The sequence below is a fragment of the Marmota monax genome, unplaced genomic scaffold (assembly GCF_021218885.2).
Source record: "Marmota monax isolate L192 unplaced genomic scaffold, Marmota_monax_Labrador192_F-V1.1 WCK01_AAM20220418_F8-fsc00006, whole genome shotgun sequence".
In the NCBI taxonomy this organism is placed as follows: domain Eukaryota; kingdom Metazoa; phylum Chordata; class Mammalia; order Rodentia; family Sciuridae; genus Marmota; species Marmota monax.
In genome coordinates this window covers 12,346,746-12,365,689 of record NW_026693712.1, presented here as the reverse complement: position 1 = coordinate 12,365,689, position 18,944 = coordinate 12,346,746, and the positions used below count along the sequence as shown (strand labels likewise).

Below are 18,944 nucleotides of genomic sequence, written 5' to 3'. Positions count from 1 at the left end.
CCGCGGACCGGCACCTGGGCAGCAAGCAGCTAGCTTTGAGGTTCACGCGAAAAGCACAGACGCGCTCTTCCAACCTTTTCCCTCGCGTGCCTCGAAGCCAAGGGCCGCGTCTACACTAACACTCAGTCTTTAGCTCACTGCCTTTCTCAAGACACCCGCACTTCATTCAGGACACCAACCAGAAGTAGGTTCCTTTGGATAAACTGTAAATCCAACGAGGTCCCTTTCGTTCACCCCCATATGATGCGATCCCTTGCTGAAGTTAAAAGGAGAGGCCTGGAGCTCAAAGCCTCAGAAAGAGTGGACAGAGTGGGAAGAAGAGCTGCTCAGAGTCTTGCTTAATTCCTCTGTGCTAGGAACAGAAAGAAGAGCAGGAACAAGAACTTCACAGTCGCAGTCACGTTTGTCTCTTCCATTCTTAACAGGGTCAGAACATCGCCTAACTGTAGAAAACTGGGGTTCAGAAAAGCGTCAATATCTTCACAGGCAGAGAGAACTGTGAATCTAATCAACCAATCGGAAGAAGTCCTCTCTCCCAAGCCCTTTGCACTTTGTTTTGAACAAACAGCCCACAGCCCCTCTGTTCAGTTTTGCTTGTGAAGGAACTGCATTTACTCTCAACATGGAAGGTACGTCTAAATATAAGGAGCTCCATACCCACAGAGAAACCCCTGCTACCCTGAGGGAATTTCAAGGATCCAATTAACGTGAAAAGAGGCCCCCCCTTTCTACTTCAACTGAGAGGAAAATACAGAAATACAGAATTCCCTCCCCCATCCAAGTTTCCCCAAATTGCAAATTCTGCATTTGAAAGAAAATGAGATCATTATTGTTATGAAACAACCAAAATCATTTAATGAAGCAACTCAAATCACTAAAAAGCCAATTTGGAAAATAAATTCCCCTAGTTTCCCCTGGTAGAAGGTATTCCTTTCAATGGGTGTCACTGTAGGGAGAGACATCAGCAAATGTCTTGCTCAGTTAAGCTCCACAAGTTTAGCTAGATGAGCCCAGAGGGACCTGTGAGTTAATTATATACATACAATGCTTCGGCTAACACAATTTAGAAAGTATTTGAAGTTAAAAAAAATGGAAAAACAAGTCTTTAACTGAGGTTGGGAATTGCCTAGATTTCTAAGAAGAATAGATGCTTCTGGCAGGTGGAAAATGGCATTGTTCTCATATTCAGAAAGTGACTGCATATACCTAGACAAAAAGAGAAGAAATGTCTCTTGACATATTTTTTTTGGGGGGGCGGAGTTCAAATCCAGTAGATTCCATTTTATTTTTATTTGGTGGTTAACTCTTACACATTAAATAATCAAAATCAACACATGTGAAATTTAAGTAAGAGGTGAAGACTGATGCAATTTGATTTGATCCACTTCAGTATCAGCTGTTCAGGCTAGATCTTCCCTTTGATTGGCTGTGTGCATCAGGAAGGCTGCAGGATTCAGTCACCTGTGGTTATACAGTCCAGCTTCTCCTGGAGATTGGCATACCGTAGAGAACGAGTAGAAGGGCAAAGAGCTAAGTTTATCTCTTAGTGCATCAAGGTGGTGAGAAGATATCTTGCATGCAGTTGAAATGACCTTAAGTTAAGACAGGAGGCTTTGGAATAGTATTTGGGAAATTCTTCCCCTTGTTTCTGGAACATGGGCTAGATTAGATCAAAGCAGAGCTGTGGGATGAATCAGGTAGGATCAGGCTCATTGGCCAGGCTGTGCTTGAGGAATTTTCCATTGTATTCAATGGGAGAAATGTCCTCTCCAAAAATTGAGCCTCTGGGTTTACTAAATCTTCCCTCTCACATTTCCTGCAAAATTCCCCCTTCCTTTATTCAGCTATACACAAGATACAAGTTCTGAGAAGGCAAGATGGACTTCCATTTACTGAGTATGTTTCAAGGTTTCTGTTCTTTTTCACTGTGAAAAATGAAGAACTAGCCCTCCAATCAAAACCAAGGGGGAAAATTCCATTGGCTGTTACCTTAACACTATGACATGACAAAAGAGGTAAGATCATGAAAGAACCCTTATGCAGTGCTGTGGAGGGAAGGGACTGAAAGGACTTACTGAGCTCCTTTCTATTCCTCCGGAATGTCAAGTTCTTTCCAAAAGCTCCCAGCCTCTCCGCATACTGTCCTCTGTTTCTCATTCTCTTGGCATTCTTCAGTTCCTCAACTGTTCCTATTTCATTGAGACATTCCCCAACCACACCACAGACCCTACTTTTGGTATTTGCTATCTCCACAATATTTTTGTTTTAGCATTCTTCATTAGCCAATTTATTTTATAATATTTCTTTATTTTATTTTATTTTTGGCACTAGATTGAACCCAGGCACACTCAACCACTGATCCATTTCCCCAGTCCTTTTTGGTATTTTATTTAGAGACAGAGTCTCACTGAGTTGCTTAGGGCCTGGCTTTGAATTCAGGACCCTCCTGCCTCAGTCTCCTGAGACACACCTGGCTGTTTACTTATTATAGATGCTTACTTGTTGAATGAAAATAACTATTTATTGGAAGAGTAAATTACTGAATTTGTTTAGTTATATTTAGATTTTATACCTCTCTCTTTTTGTTGAAGTTCATGCAAAAAAAAAAAAAAAAAAAACCAAAACACAATCTGTTGTGAGCCTGAAATGTTCTAACTTATTATTCCTATTCTTACTGAAATGATTGTGCATATAGCAATGAATAGGAGCAATCATTTCAATCACTTCATTTCAAAATTTGCTGAACACCTAATATATGCCAGGTTTGTTCTAGGTGAGGGATATGGATAATACAAAACAGCTTCCTTTCCTTCACAAAACTTAAATCCCATCATCCCATTTTTATAACTGAGCTTTCTTAGAAGTACAACAAATGCATTGTAAGTCAACAGACCATAGCATTGTATTAAGTGCCAAGTCTCTGATATCAAGGCAAAACTAATTTCCTGCAAGTTATGATTGTATCCTCAAGTGAGTTACAGGCTCTGGTTAAGCAATGGTTTTCTTATCTATAAATGAGGAAGAAGAATAGCATCTATTTCATCAAGTTATTGTGAGGATTAAGTGAGATAATGTTGGTACTACTTTGAGTTTTTACTTTTATCATCATCCACACCACCAATATTCAACAAATATTTAAGTGCCTACTATGTCAGATGCTGAAATAGGACTGGAGATTCAGCATGAGTTGTATAATCAGTCTGTGCTGTCATTGAACTTAGTGTCTAATTTACAGTTTATGTAAAGGGGGCCACAGGCTACAAAGGGGCAGCAGAGGGCTCTCTGAAAGGCTGACCTAATTCAGCCTTGTGCTTTACACAGAAAGAGCCAATTACAAATACACAGCCTTCTTCTGTTACCCAATTCAGCATGACAGCATGTGGACACATTCTTTTTTTATCACCCTTGTCATGGGCCCCCTCCCCCAACATTCGCAAATACCTTCCCCCAGTTCAGCTAGTGTTTCCTACACTGGAACCTTTTAGCTCATCCTGTCCAATTAGCACATTAAATATCTACAATTTTATTAAAGCCCTTGACCTGAGCCAGTCTAGAGATTCTTATTATAGGCTTTAGGTGTCAGACAGTCCCTGGTTTGTGTCCCAGTTCAGGCATTTATGAATTTCTTGACCTTTGGCAAGTAATTTAACATCTCTGAGTCTCTGTCTTTACAAAATGGAAGGGAACAATAGTAGCTACTTCACAGGGTTTTGGGTGGCATCAGAGACAATTTAAGACAAGTGCCTGGTCCAGGCCCATTGCCAGGTTCTGATTCTGCTCACCGTGCTGTATGGAGATCTCTATGGGAAGACAACTGGAGAGACACACTGCAAGTCAATCATTCATGTGAGCAAAAGTGACCTAGAAACCTGAATTTTACAACCTGTCAGTGTCTTAATGAGCAATTAGAAACTGGACACATGAAGTTTACCATCTTGCAGAAACCCCTGCACACATCATGAAGTACTATGCAAAGGCCAAGAAAAAGGGCTATTCCATTTTGGCTTTCTCCTTCTGAGTGAGCAGAGCTAGCTAGCTGCATTTCCCGTTAGGGAGTTTTCTGGAATCCTTCTCCAGGATCACTAATCACCAAAGGCACAACTCTTTCTCTCCAAGGTGGCTTATGTGCCAACTGCCCAGAGGCTGACCTCTTGCATTTCTAGCAAGTTTGCAATTCTTTCTTGCACATGCTACAACATGTAATACCACATGAGTAATCCTTTAACATGGCATCTAAGTTAGGAAAAGAAAACAGAACCTCTTGCTCTCACATTGATGTATTAATTTTAGATTCTGGACTCATTTTCCTGAAATGTCCCCTCTGTTATTCAAGAACAAAAACTCATGAAAATACACAGTGGAGTGCTGGACCAGCTATTGAGAACTGATTTTGCATATTGGACACCTCTTTTTATGGACCTGATTTTTAATTTTATTCTTGTTTTTATGGGTCTGGGCCCTTGAACATGCTAGACAAGTGATCTCGACTGAGTTACACCTCTAGCCTCTTTAGCTCTACTTTAAATGACATCATGTTGGTAGTTTAAAATCTGAAATCTGAGTCTGGTGTAGTGGCAAACAACTATAATCCTAGTTACTTGGGAATCCGAAGCAGGAGAATCAAGTTTGAGGCTAGTCTGGGCAACTTAGAGAGAACCTGTCTCAAAAAAAAAAAAAAATCAACTAAGGATGTAGCTCATGGATAGAACACTTGCCTGCTTAGTATACCTGACACTCTGGGTTCAATTCCAATTTCTGCCTCTGCACCTCCCTCCGCAAAATCTGAAATCTGCCATAGCTGGATATTCATGTCAAGGAAATAGTAATTTTTATATATAAATCAAAGGGTTTTTTAAAAAAATATATAACTTGAGTTTTTCAACATTTACCAGCACCCCAGTATGAACACATGACTTGCTGTATATCTTTCCATTCATCACTGTTATCTGTGCAAAGTTTCCTCTGAATCTCCCAAGATGAGTCCATCAACCAACCAAAGTTTTCTGCCATAAATTTTTTTGTTGTTGCTTTGTGGATATTGGAGATTAAACCCAGTAGTGCTCAAACACTGAGCTACATCCCTACCCCTTTTTAAAATATTTTATCTAGAGACAGGTCTTTCTGAGTTGCTTAGGGCCTTGATAAATTGCTGAAGCTGGCTTTGAATTCACGATCCTCCTGTCTCAGCCTACCAAGATGCTGGGATTACAGGCATGTGCCATTGTACCTGGCTATTGTCATAATGTTAAATAACCTCTTCTTTTCCTTCTCCTCCTCCTTCTCCTTCTCCTCCCCACCCCCTTTCTTCTTTTTTTTGGTAGTAGTGAGAATTGAACCAGATACACTCTACCACTGAGCTACCTTGCAACCCTTTTTAATTTTTCATTTGGAGACAGGGTCTCTCCTTATATTGCCCAGGCCGGCCTCAAATCTGCAATCCTCCAGCCTCATCCTCGAAAGTAACTGGGATTACAGGCATGTACTGCCCCTCCTGACTTAAATAATTCTTAAAATCCTACCTTTATCATGAAGCTTTCTCATATCCACCAGAGGAAATCTGATGCTGTTATGAAATTGCCACGTTAGTCTTGGGATTGCTCTGTAAGGCTTCTAAACCTGACAACTAAGGAATGTTAGGTCATGCCCACTCTCAAGGAATCACTCTTCTTGACTATTCAGGTTCCATTGTCACCTTACTCTTGCCCTTGATTTGCCTAAATGGAAAAAAACAAAAACAAAAACATCCATTATGCCTGATTTCATTGAGCACTGTGCCTCTTCTACCTGTCTGGTTAATATATTGGGGCAATGGGAGAAAAGGTTCAAAATTCTGAGACCAGATCTGAGAGCCAGAGAAGAAACATTGTATCTTTCTCATTGAGTGACTTTGGAGTTAAATTTAGGCTGTCTGCACAAGGTAGTCTTAATTTGCATTATATATTTTAGGTAAAAGTGATGATTTCAAAACTAGTTTTGCAACACTCCAAAGGTATTGTCTAGTATCGATTATATTGCTCAAAGTAACATTTAAGTATGATTTAAACAATGTATATTGGGACATGTCTTTTAAAGTTTTTTTTTTTTTTTAAAGATTACCAAGAAATAACACTGTAGAATTTATTTTAAGAAAATAATCGTGGACATGGGAAAAGTTGCAGCCATATGTTTTTTATGCATTATTTATAATCACGAAAAAGTGGAAAAAACAAAAGTACCCAACAATGGAATTGGTTGGGCAAATTATTTTGTCTTCATGTATTGAAAAATTATTGAGCCATTGCTATAATAGCAGCCAACACTTGTTGACTATTTATTATGTACTAAGCAGTATGCAAAAAGGACTTTACTTGTACTGTGTCTCATTGAATTCTAGTGATAGCTCCCAAGATAAGTACTATAATCATCTCCATTTTATTGATGGTAACAGAGTTAAATAATGCACCCAAAGTCAAAGAAATGGGAGCCTGTCTCTGAGTCATGATCTTAACCAATGTGCTTTTAAGTGTGTGTGTGTGTGTGACTGTGCACACACATGTGTTGGGATGGGTTGAGTGCACAACAGAATCCACTTGAAATTTTCTTCTAGGCTACCCACCACCATATTCTGATTTATTTAGGGATGGCTATTCTCTCAGCTGAAAATCACTACTATTATATTGGTGTGGATGTGGCAAAATCAGACTTTCATACATTGCCTGTGGGATTATATAATAGTGCAGCCAAATAGCTTCACAATTTCTCAAAATATTAAACATTACTGAATGACTCAGCAATTTCACTTTTACCTGTATACTCAAGAGCATTGAAACTGGGTACAGTGGTGTAATCCCAGCGGCTTGGGAGGCTGAGGCAGGAGGATTGTGAGTTCAAAGCCAGCCTCAGCAACAGCAAAGAGCTAAGCAACTCAGTGAGACCCTGTCTCTAAATAAAATACAAAATAGAGCTAGGGATATGGCTAGTGGTTGAATGCCCCTGAGTTCAATCCCTGGTAACCACCCCCCCCCAAAAAAAAAGAGCATTGAAAGCATATGTTCACACCAAAACTTGTATATAAATGTCCATGGTAGTATTATTCATGACAGCCAAATAATTGACACAATGCAAGTGTTCATCAATGGATAAATGGTTAAACAGATTTCATATATCCATACAATGGAATATAGAAAGTAACAAAGTACTAATACATGCTACAACACAGATGAAACTTATAACATTATGTTAATTGAAAGAAGACATACACAAGAGTCCAAGACTATGTACTGTTATGATACCATTTAAGTGAAATGTCCAGAATAGGTAGATCATAAAGACAAAACTAGATCAATGGTTGTCAGGGCTCGAGGTAGGGTAGGGCAGCTTCTTATAGGTTCAGGATTTTTTAAGGGTGATGAAAATGTTCTAAAATTAGATAGAGGTTATTAATAGTTACACAACTCTGAACATACTAAAACATCACTGAATTGTACACTTGGAAAGGATGACCATTATAGCATGTGAATTATATCTCAATAAAGCTGTTACTAAAGACTAAAAAATCACTGCTCTCATAAGCCATTATCACATCTAAGGAGTATGCTATGTCCTTCAGGCTTAGGGCAGGAAAACTTAAAAGTATCTAATAGCATAGTCGAAGACAGCTAGGACAAATGGTCTCAAAATAACATTTTTAAAAGGGCTGGGATGTAGCTCATGGTAGAACACTTGCCTAGTTTATGTGAGGCTTTGGAATGGATCCCAAGTGCTGCACTCACACACACACACACACACACACACACACACATACACACACACAAATATCTAATGGCAGAGGTTCATATAATGTTTAAAATATCACAAACAAAATAAACTTTCCTTTCTTTTTGGTTAAAAAATGTGCATATGGCAGTGATTATGTATAGTTTTTCTCTTTTGTTCATAATTTTGGAACATGTATCATTTTGTAGTAAGAAAACCACATATATAAATATATATTTTGTACATTATAAAAATATATATACATACTTATATAAATATATTCTCTCTCTCTCTCTCTCTCTCTCTCTCTATATATATATATATATATATATATATATATATATATATATACACGCAGTGGGTGGGGCTGAAGGGATGGTACCCAGGGCCTTGCACATTCTAGGCAAGCACTCTGCCACTGAGCTACATCTTTAGCCCTATTTATTTATTTATTTTTTAAATTTTGAATCAGGGTCTTTTTCACTAAATTTCCCAGGCTGGCCTTGAACTTGTGATTCTCCTGCTATAGCCTCCCAAGTGGCTGGGATTATAAGCTGTTCCATGATACATGGCTAAAAAATATTTTTTGATGCCATTACGTACTTCATGGAATGAAATTTTGTTCTGAAAAGATCAAATCATTTTTTCTTCACACCAGGAAGATGGAAAACACCATCTTGTAAAAAAGTATATGTAATCAGAATACGTAGAATAACTGTCTCATAGAAAGATAACACAAATCACTTTTTAAATTGTAAATATTATAGTTACCATATTAAAAGTGAAAAAGAAACAGATAAAATTAATTTCAATAATTGTTTAAAATTTTTGAAAATAAATTAAAATATTTAACTTAACATACCAAAACATTTAAAATTTTACCATATAGCTAAACTCAAATTTCAAATGATGTATTTACTTTTTTTTCATGAGAATGTTTAAGGTTTGGCATTTCAACTTTAAAGACCACCCACAATTAACCACATTTCTGGGGCTCAGCAACCACATGTGCCCAGGGATTACCAGGTTAAGCAATAGGTTGCCATGTTATTTCATTCACAAAAAGAATTATAATGTATCTTTTCAAAATGAATTTTTACCTACTAAGGCCTTGAACTAGAATGTGATGCCAAAGCTAAATTAAGCAACATTAATTTGATGAACCTCAAAATTATTTAAAGCCATATAACCTGAATATAAAAAATATATAGACATACTCATAAATATATATATATACTTATATAGAGAATAATAAATTTGAATCCAATATGCACATCCCTCTAAGAATCATAAGCTGAATAAATAGAATAAAAAAGATCAAGATTCTAAAAGCACCAAGATGATTCCACATAACAAACTTGGCTACTAAACTCCAATACATTATTCAGTGGCTGTGAAAGTTATCACTCTAATTGGTCAACTGTTTAGTTCAACAGCTATGGCTTCAATTTCAGCTAGCAGAAGAGGCCAAAGAGCCAGATGTCACTGCCAAAAAAAGAATTTTCACAGTTGGGCATCTGGACTCTATTATGGCTACTCAAGGTGGAGAGATTTAAAGGTGCAGATACTGGCATCTAGTTAGCCTTTCAGACTGGATTAGAGAGTAGAGTTTTGCGTTCACATGATCAATAGATTAATTTCTGAAACCTTATTGAATTAGATGCTCTGTTGCCACCAAGACGCACACGTACACAGTTCTGTGTATGCAGTGGAGCGCACCCCTTCCTCCTAATACGCTTTCTTCACTAATGACTAGGTACCACTCTCCTTTGATTCTATCATCTCAGTGCAAACTCCTCGGGCTCAATTTGCTGGCTTCTCTTCACCACTAGGACTTGTAAATGTATAACCACCTTGGAGTTCAAAGTTCTCAAACCTCAATCCTCAGTTCTTTTCTAGGAGACCTTATCCAGTCCCACAACTCACTACTCACCTGACTAAGAAACCTCACATCTGAACGCTGAGTACCATCCCCCATCTCATGCAAGCCAAGCTGACCTTTCTCTGGGATCTCCAAGCCCACTCCATGCCTGCTCCACCTTCCTGCTCCTGGATTCCTTTCTTATTCCCCACATTCTCCCATTTCCATTAGCAAATCTGCCAACAGGAATTTCGACCACTTCTCACCACCTGCACTGTTACTGTCATGCTTCAACTACCATCTAAAACCATTTCACTAGATTCCAACCAGTCTCAGGTTCATTAAACTGCCCCACCCACAGAGTGGTTTCCTTGCAGCAGGCAAAATGGATCTTTTAAATGCAAATCACTTTGTCACTTTCCTGCTGAAAGACTTTTACTGGCTTCCTACACATTCAGGGTAAAACTTTTTTAAAATGCTGGAAAGATTTGTCTCTAGCTATAGCTCCAGTTTTCTTTGTCTTTTTTTTTTTTAACTTTCTATGTGAATTGGTGTCAAAATCCTGCCCCTCTCACTCCCTTAGCCATGGTGGCATTATCAAACACCTCCCACCCCAAGAGCTTTGCATCTGCTTTTCTCTTTTTTTTGTACCTTTCTTCAAACACCAGCATAGCTCAGCACTTCAGGCCTTTTCTTCAGTTTGACTTTCCTGGCACACCTTTCCTGACCACTCGAATAAAATAAAATAGCACCCCTTCCCACCATCACTCTCTATCCCCATATTGCAATCAGTATATATTTATATATTTATTTGGCTTTGGTTCTATACAAGTAAAGCATATTTCTAGGGAGACAAGAACTTTTTTATTTCCTGCTTTATACCCAACACCAAGAACACTGTGTGGCACATGTTAGTTAGTTACTCTAATCTATCTTTTTTTTTCCCTTTTCTTTCTTTCTTTTTTTTCTTTTTTTTTTTTTTTTTTGCTATCCCTCTCCTCAGTCTATACCCAAAGGACTTAAAATCAGCACACTACAGGGACATAGCCACATTGAATCTATCTTTTAAAAGAATAATGCTGGGCACAGTGGTGCACACCTGTAATCCTAGTTATTCAGGAGGTTGAGGCAGGTGTTTGAGGCCAGCATAAACAATTTAATCAGACTCTATCTCAATAAAAAAATTAAAAAGGCTGGGAATATATTTCAGTGACAAAGTGTCCCTGGGTTCAACCCCCAGTACTGCCAAAACAATAAATAAATAAACAAATAAATAAATAAAGTGAATATGCTATTTTATAATAGCAAAGGTCAATCTAGGGGAGAAATTAATGAACCATAGACCTAGGAAATGTAAAGAATTTGGCCTTGCCCAAAAAGAGGTCTAGGCTTCTTGTAGGTAATTTACATTATCTGGTATCTTCCTGGGGCTGGCCACACTAGAATGAACATTTGATTTAGATTGAAGTTTTGGGTCACATGGTATCAGTCACAGCGGATAGTTGAGTTCAAACATATAGCAATCAATCCATGTCTTCAAAATGGAGCTCCAATAAAGCATGCTTCTCTGATTAATATGCATATTGTCACATATCAATGACTAGAAGGTCATAGATACTGAGAACCCTTCCAAATACTACTCAGTACAGTACAATTCTTCCTTTGGTTGACTGTGAACTGTATCCTTTTCCTGTAATAAACCATAACCATGAAAATGATAGCTTTCAGAGTTCCACAAGTTCTTCTACCAAATTATCAAAACCTAAGATAGTTATGGAAACCTCTGGAATTTTCAGAAGGAATCAGAAGTTAGGGTAGCCTTAGGAAATCTGTCCTCAAATTAGTCAGTTTGACTAACTCTGGGCAATGTTGCACACATTTCTGGCAAGGTTCAAGCTAACAAGTGGGTTTATGGATCATGAAGTCTAGCTTATCAATTTGCTGATGAGGAAATTGAAGTTTAGAGAAAAGAAACTACTTACTGAGAAGACCTGGTGATTTGGTAAAAGACCCTGAGCACAAAACCTGGTGCTATGGCTCACATGACTCCTCACACACAGGGACTGTCCTCGACTTTGGGGGATATACACCCTTTAATTTCATAAGAAAGTTAACAGGGCTGGGGATGCAGCTCAGTGATAGAGTGCTTTCCTAGCTAGTAGTATTCTGGGTTTGATCCCCAGCACCACACACACAAAAAAAAAAAAAAAAAAGAAAAAAAAGAAAAAAGAAAGAGGGTTAACAGAAGTTTACTGGATAATTAAGTTGGTTAACTCCCCAGTATATTAAGGTCAGTATCAAGGGGAGGAGTTACAACTCACTTTCAAAAGAACCTGGAAGTTACTTGGGCCAGCCCTTGACAAAACTGTAAGTTAACAGAGTTCCTCCTTGTCTCCCTCATTTCTGCCTTATATTGGGCCAGGGAAGAGCTGCAGGAAGGGCTGGATCAATCCTCCTTACCCACAGAGGTCTGGATAGGAAACCTTTATGCTTACTGAGAGCCAGCTTTAACCATCCCCTCCCTACACCACCCTGGTCTGTCACTTTCCCCTTTAGAGGGAAGCTGCAAAGTATGGGCAACTTTAGAAGCTATATATAGGACATAGCCCATAGTAATCCCAGCCCATCATGTGGAAAACATGGTGGTAAGTTCAAAGTGTTATCAAGCAAGGTTGCCCCCCTGGACATTACTGTACTAGTATGGTAAGTTACACAAGTCAGAATTCAAAAGCTAGATGGACCTTGAACTTGTAAGCAAGGTTGTGTATATTTTAAAATTCAATAAATATTTATGGAATAAATACAGAGTGAAAATAATTATATTTAACATCCAGCAAAGAGAGACCTCTGCAATTTCCATTTGGCACCTGACCGCATTACAAGGACTGAACAAAGGATGAAGACCAAAGTTTACGAATTTACAAAAGTGGCACAGTCCCTGAGCAGGGGCTTTAACATTTCAGGATCACAAATCCTTTGGAGAACTGAATGAAGGTTTTGGAGGCTTTCCTGGGGGCGGGGGGCGGGGGGGCATAGTTGAGAGCACTTCCTGCTTCCAAGTGCTGACTCATTATGTTTATGTCATAGATGAAGAAGGTGGAGGAGGAAGAGGAGGGAAAAAGAAAAAGAAGAAAAAGAAAGGTCTGGGGCCAAGGAAGTTTTGAAGTCGAGTGCCAGTTTAGAATTACAGCACCACATTCTTAACAATGAGAATAAAGTATCTATCACTATACAGCACCTAACTGATGATGGGACAAGGCCAGACATGAGTCTCCTTTCTATATGGGTCAATAAAATATAATAGGCAAATGGTTAAAGGAATGATTCTGAGAACCAGACTGAGTGCAGATCTTACCTCTGATTGTTCCTACCAAGATAAACATGGACAAGTTATTTAATGATGCCATATTTTAATTTCACTTGCAAAACAAACATAATATTAGTATCCACATCATAGGGTGCTTGTAAAAATTAAATTCATTAGCAGATATCAAATTCTTAAAACTGTGCATGGCACAGAGTGCACGCCCCGTAGATGTTAGCTCTTGGTAGAGAGCTAGTTGGATTCTGTCATTGTTAGTGCTCTGTCATTGTCCATGTGGGTGCTTAATTTATTCACTTGCCCTGATTTTGTCCTTGAATTGTTTAGCAGGTCTGCTTCACTGTTTAAAGTTAGCTCAAAAGACATGGTTTCATTACAAAGGAGCTTGAAAACTTCTTTCGAGGGAGGTGTATATTTATTTAGCATCTACCATTTACTGCCTGTGTACTATACGCTTAGCACTGACCTGTTTAGGTGTTAGTAAGCAGCTTACAACTTGATTGCAGAGATAACCCTTAAAATTTATGTGTAAATAAGAGATAGGTGGACTAACTAGAGTCTTAGGATTTGGAGGCATCTAGCTAAGAATATGCTCAAATAGAAACATGAATGAACTAAACACCAGATATAGTCCCTGAAGCAGGACTGGCTACATAATTTGTAAGGTCTAATCCAAATTAAAACAAAGGATTCTTTTATCAAAAAGTAGCAGAGGGCTGGGGTTGTGGCTCAGCGGTAGAGCGCTCACCTAGCACGTGCAAGGCCCTGGGTTTGATCCTCAGCACCACATAAAAATAAATAAACAAAATAAAGGTGTTGTGTACAACTAAAAAATATTTTTTTAAAAAATAGCAGAGATTTTAAGACAGCAATAACAAAATGTGATACCAAGTATGGGACCATTCTAAGAGAGGGTCTTGTGCTACTGCTTGTCACAGGCTTATGGAGCTGGTCCTGCTTGAAGGACAGGTCTCATGGAGAGATTACTGTCTTGAGCACACGGACACTTCGCAGACTGCTGATTGAGACATTCATGTCTCTGCCTTTGTATTCTTTTTTGTATATTCCCTCCTAAAGTTTTTACTTATTTTTTCAACCTACGCAAATTCTATTTTTTTCTTTCAATCCCAGCTCATGTCTGAGTTTGGAGGGAACACAAAAGAATGAAGAGAGCCTGCACTGAGTTAGAAGTGCAAGGGCCTAAATTCTGCCTCTTATCTACTCTGGAGCTATGAGCAATGCTCCCGACTTGTCTGATACTCACTTTGCTTCCATACCAAATAGGGAAACTGATTTAAAAACTCTTTTGCAGGATTGTTGGGAGGATCAACAGGCAGCAACAATGCAAAGAACTTTGTAATATCAAATTCTTATAATGATAGAGAGCTTTAGACTTTTCTTGATAAAGCCTTCCCTCGCTTCTACAGACAACAGCACTTGCTGAAGTGCCTCATGTATTATTAAAACACACACAAACATGCATGCATGAGCACATTCCTGCTTCTCCCACCACACCTCCCTATTTGGTGGATACACATTTGCTGTCTTATTCTCTCATTTAACTTCTTAGGATCACCAGGCCTTCCTTTTTTACCTCTTCCAATTTATTTCCTCACTATGTCAGTGTGATCTTTCTAATGCACAGATGTGGTTCAGGTTGGCTACACTTATTAGAAATTCTTGCATCCCACTGCCTGGAGCAGTTCCCTAAACACCAAGGAACAAGCGCATTGGTATCTTTTGAGGTGTCATCAGTGTTGTAGGAAAAGAGGTACAGAATTTGAGGGGGAAAAAAAGCCATGATATATCCCTTTATTGAAAATGTCCAATGCACATTGAAAAACTCTGAGAAATTCTGTTATAAAAAAGTTAATTAACTTTGTTGAAACCAGAATGTTCCATATTAATTTGATCACATTTACTTTCAATAGGACACTTTTATTTTGATGAAACTTATCAATTGCTGGCCAGTAGGATGACAGGCTCCTACTTGGTTTAGCGAGCCTTTGTACTTTGTTCCCACCCTGGATTTCTAGTAGATTTTCTTCCACCCCCTTCCCAAATTCTGTGCTCCAGAAATAGTGGGCTATTTCTAGTTTCTTGAAGAACTTTGAGCTCTGTACGTGCTGTGCTGTTTGCCAAGAATGTCTTCTTATCACTCATCCCTCCATTTATTCCCAATGATTTGTGACGTGCCATTTAAGATTAAATTCAATAGATTTGTAAAGTCTTCTATGAAATTGTCAGTTGCCTACTTCTAAGAGTTACCTTTTTTCTTTTTGGCGGTGGTACTGGGGATTGAACCCAGGGCCTCACACATGCTAGACAAGTGCTCTACTACTGAGCTACATCTCCATCCCTTTTTATTTTTTTATTTTGAGACAGGGTCTTGCTAAGTTTGCCCAGGTTGGTCTCAAACTTGCAGTCCTCCTTCCTCAGTTTTCTGAGTAGTTGAGACTACAGGTGTGCACCACCACATCAGACCCAACAGTTAACTTCTACAGAATTTTGTATACATGTTTATTAAAGTATTTTTATGCCAAGTAGAAAAGAAGACATTTCTAACACCTCCCTCTCGCCACATCCAGTCAGCTGCAAAGTCCCATAAATCCCAGCTCCCTGCCAACTGTAAAATTTGTCAAGAACTGTCCATTCAGATGGTCACTGATTTAGCTTAGCCATTACCATTTCTCAGCAGTGTTTTCCTACAGTGGCTTCCTAGGAGATATTCCATTCTTCATGTTGCAAAACCATGAGGGTGATCCTCTCCTAAAGCATAGATCTGAGTATGTCATTTGTCCTACTTAAGGTCCTCAAGTGGCTTCCCATAACTCTTAGGACAAGACAAATCCCAGAAGCTTAGTACAGCTTAATGGATCTTTAAGAATGGCTCTTAGTAGGGTATAGTGGTGCCTGTCTCTAATCCCAGTGATTTGGGAAGTTGAGGTAGGATTACAAGTTTGAGGCCAGCTTCAGCAATTATTGAGATTGTCAGCAACTTAGACCCTGAGTCAAAATAAAAATCAAGAATCAATAAATGGGATGGATTCAAACCAAAATACTTCTTCTCAACAAAAGAAACAATCAGTGAGGTAAAGAGAGAGCCTACAGAATGGGAGCAAATTTTTACCACATGCATATCAGATAGAGCACAAATCTGCAGGATATATGAAGAATTCAAAAAACTTAACACCAACAAAACCAAATAACTCAATCAATAAATGAGCTAAGGAACTGAACAGACACTTCTCAGAAGAAGATATACAATCAATCAACAAATATATGAAAAAAATGTTCAACATCTCTAGTAATTAGAGAAATCAAAACTACTCAGAGATTTCATCTCATGCCAGTCAGAATGGCAGTTATTAAGAATACAAGCAACAATAAATGTTGGCAAGGATGTGGGGGAAAAGGCACACTCATATATTGCTGGTGGGACTACAAATTAGTGCAACTGATCTGGAAAGTGTATGGAGATTCCTTAAAAAACTTGGAATGGAACCACTATTTGACCCAGCTATCCCACTCCTCGGTCCATACCCAAAGAACTTAAAATCAACATACTACAGTGATGCAGTCACCTCAATGTTTATAGTAGCTCAGCTTAGATGCCCTTTAATAGATGAATGGATAAAGAAACTATGGCATATATACATAATAGAATATTACTCAGAAATAAAAGTATGACATTTGTAGGTAAATGGATGGAGTTGGAGAATATTATGCTAAGCGAAGTAAGCCAATCCTCCAAAACCAAAAGCCAGATGTTTTCTCTGATAAGTCAATGCTAATCCATAATGAGTGGGGGAGGGGTATGGAATGAGTGCGGGAACTTTGGATTGGGCAAAGGGGAGGGAGGGATGGGGCTATATGGGTAGGAAAGATAATGGACTGAGACAGACATCATTACCCTAGATACATGTATGATTGCACATGATATGACCCTACATCCTGTACAACCAGAGAAGTGCAAAATTGTGCTCCATTTGTATATAATGAATTGAAGAGCATTCTGCTATCATGTATAACTAATTAGAATAAATAAAAATTTTAAAAAGTACTAGGATGTAGCTCAGTGGGAAAGCACCCCTGGGTTCATTCCCCAGTACCAAAGTGATGATGATAATCATAAAAATTAAAAATAAATAAATAAAAAAGAACTGACTACTGTCTGTTTTACTACCCTCATTTCATATCAATCAGGAACTCAGAATCTACACTGGAAGCCTCATGAAGACCATTAGGATTTTCCAGTTTGCCAAACACTTGTTTGCCTCTGAATTTCATATATATTTTTTTCTTCTTAAAATTTTCATCTCCTTCACGGCTGGATGTGGTGGTGCATGCCTGTAATGCCAGCGGCTCAGGAGGCTGAGGCAGGAGGATCAAAGCCAGCCTCTGCAACTTAGCAAGGCCCTAATTAACCTGTCTCAAAATAATAAAAAAGGGCTGGGGATGTGGTTCCCCCCCAGTACAGTTCTAACTCCATGTCTGTGAGTGGAAGAATGGCGAATAAGAATCCTGGAAGAATGGTGTCTGATTGTTATTCACTATTGGATATTTAGTGTCTAAGTACAGTGCCAGGCACACTAAGGTCTATTAAATGGATGTATGAATTAAAAACTCCCCATATCTCATCAGCAGTGTTTTGGTTTGCTTCAGCACATTGTACCTAATAGGCCTTAGTAAGTAATAATGGTTTGTTAAATGAAAGACTAGAAATGATTTTCTTTTCCCTAACTATTTGTTAACTATTCCTAAGGTAAATAAATTCATTCCTCCAAATTTAGCAACACTTGATTATTTTCATATCACCTTATAAGACATTTAAAGTTTCCCTTGAAATAAATGTTGTCCAAAGAACCCCATCTGCCTAGCTCCTGAATCTACCTCATTAGGCAAATAAGAGGCTGCAAAGTCCATCTCTACCACAGGAAAGCACAATAGCTCTAATTCATAGATTCCATAATGTGCACATAATTGGGAGACATCAAAATATGTCATGTCACAGATTAGTCAGTGCTTCCTCAATAAGTAATTATTAAAATGGCAAAACAAACAGTCTCAAGGAGTCATTACTGTTTGACAATTCACTGGGGCTAAATAATATTGACTAGGTGGTGGCCTGGCTCAGTGCTCTAATATTCTGAGGGCTGAGCAAAAGGGAATGAGCTTAAACAAAAGCAGAGGAATTGAGAGAGACATTAAAAGGCGCTGATTCTAAAGCTCATGGCGCTATAAAAACCTTTGATATGTGCACAAAGAAGTACTTCTGGGGATGTTTTAAAGAATGCACAAGCAATGACATATAGGCTGTTTACCTTACAGTCACAGTCACATCATCTGCTGTTTGATCAGGGCTTAATAAGTGCTCATTCCTTTATGTACTCATCGTTTTTTTATCTCCAATGTCCATCCCTAAAGGAGGTATTTTCAGTTATCACTGAAGCAAACAAAACTCAATGGTATTAACGATCTTAGAGCAAGAGGAATGTGGCAGATCTGGGATTCAAACACGGCTTTACTTGACTCTACTCCAGTTACATGGATTCCTCTTCTGTTCTCCTAAGGAACTTTCTGTTCCAGGCCTATTCCTCAGTAATGTGGGAACATTACTAAATATTTAGGTTAAAAAAAAATCAGAAAGTGACAATTCCCATAATTCTTTGAAAACAATACTTAAATAGTCACCAGCATGACTTTTCTCTAAAAAAAAAAAAAAAAAAAAAAATCTGTTCAGTTTGAAATGCCCTGTGCTGGCGAGAACTTAAACTATAAAGGAATCCTTGGACTTTTTGTTGTTTAAAAAAAAATCTCAAGATCATTGCTTTGTTTTGGAGTGATTCACTTCCCTCTTACTCAGAACATTACACACCTACACATCAAATAAAACTGAATATCCTGAGATGTTAGCATTAGAGGAGGTTGTCAATACCTGAAAGTGGAGAAAGTCCTTGGTATTATTGGAGGAAAGCGGAGGCTTGTATTGTCAAAGAAGATGGATTTTTCTACTTTCAAACAAAA

General features: G+C 38.4%; 1 protein-coding gene across 7 annotated transcripts in view; it reads right to left on the bottom strand.

Annotated features, from left to right (window-relative positions):
- Ppp2r2b (protein phosphatase 2 regulatory subunit Bbeta) overlaps positions 1 to 18,944 on the bottom strand; it is a 434,540-nt gene that overhangs the window by 256,589 nt on the left and 159,007 nt on the right. Inside the window, exon 1 of one of the 7 annotated variants that reach the window (XM_058584246.1) lies at positions 5,520 to 5,556. The exons of the other annotated variants lie outside the window; for them this stretch is intronic. Coding sequence (XP_058440229.1) covers positions 5,520 to 5,541 — 22 coding nt within the window. The 5' untranslated portion in view covers positions 5,542 to 5,556. Of the gene's footprint in view, positions 1 to 5,519; positions 5,557 to 18,944 lie in introns of those variants that run through there. 7 annotated transcript variants of the gene reach the window in all.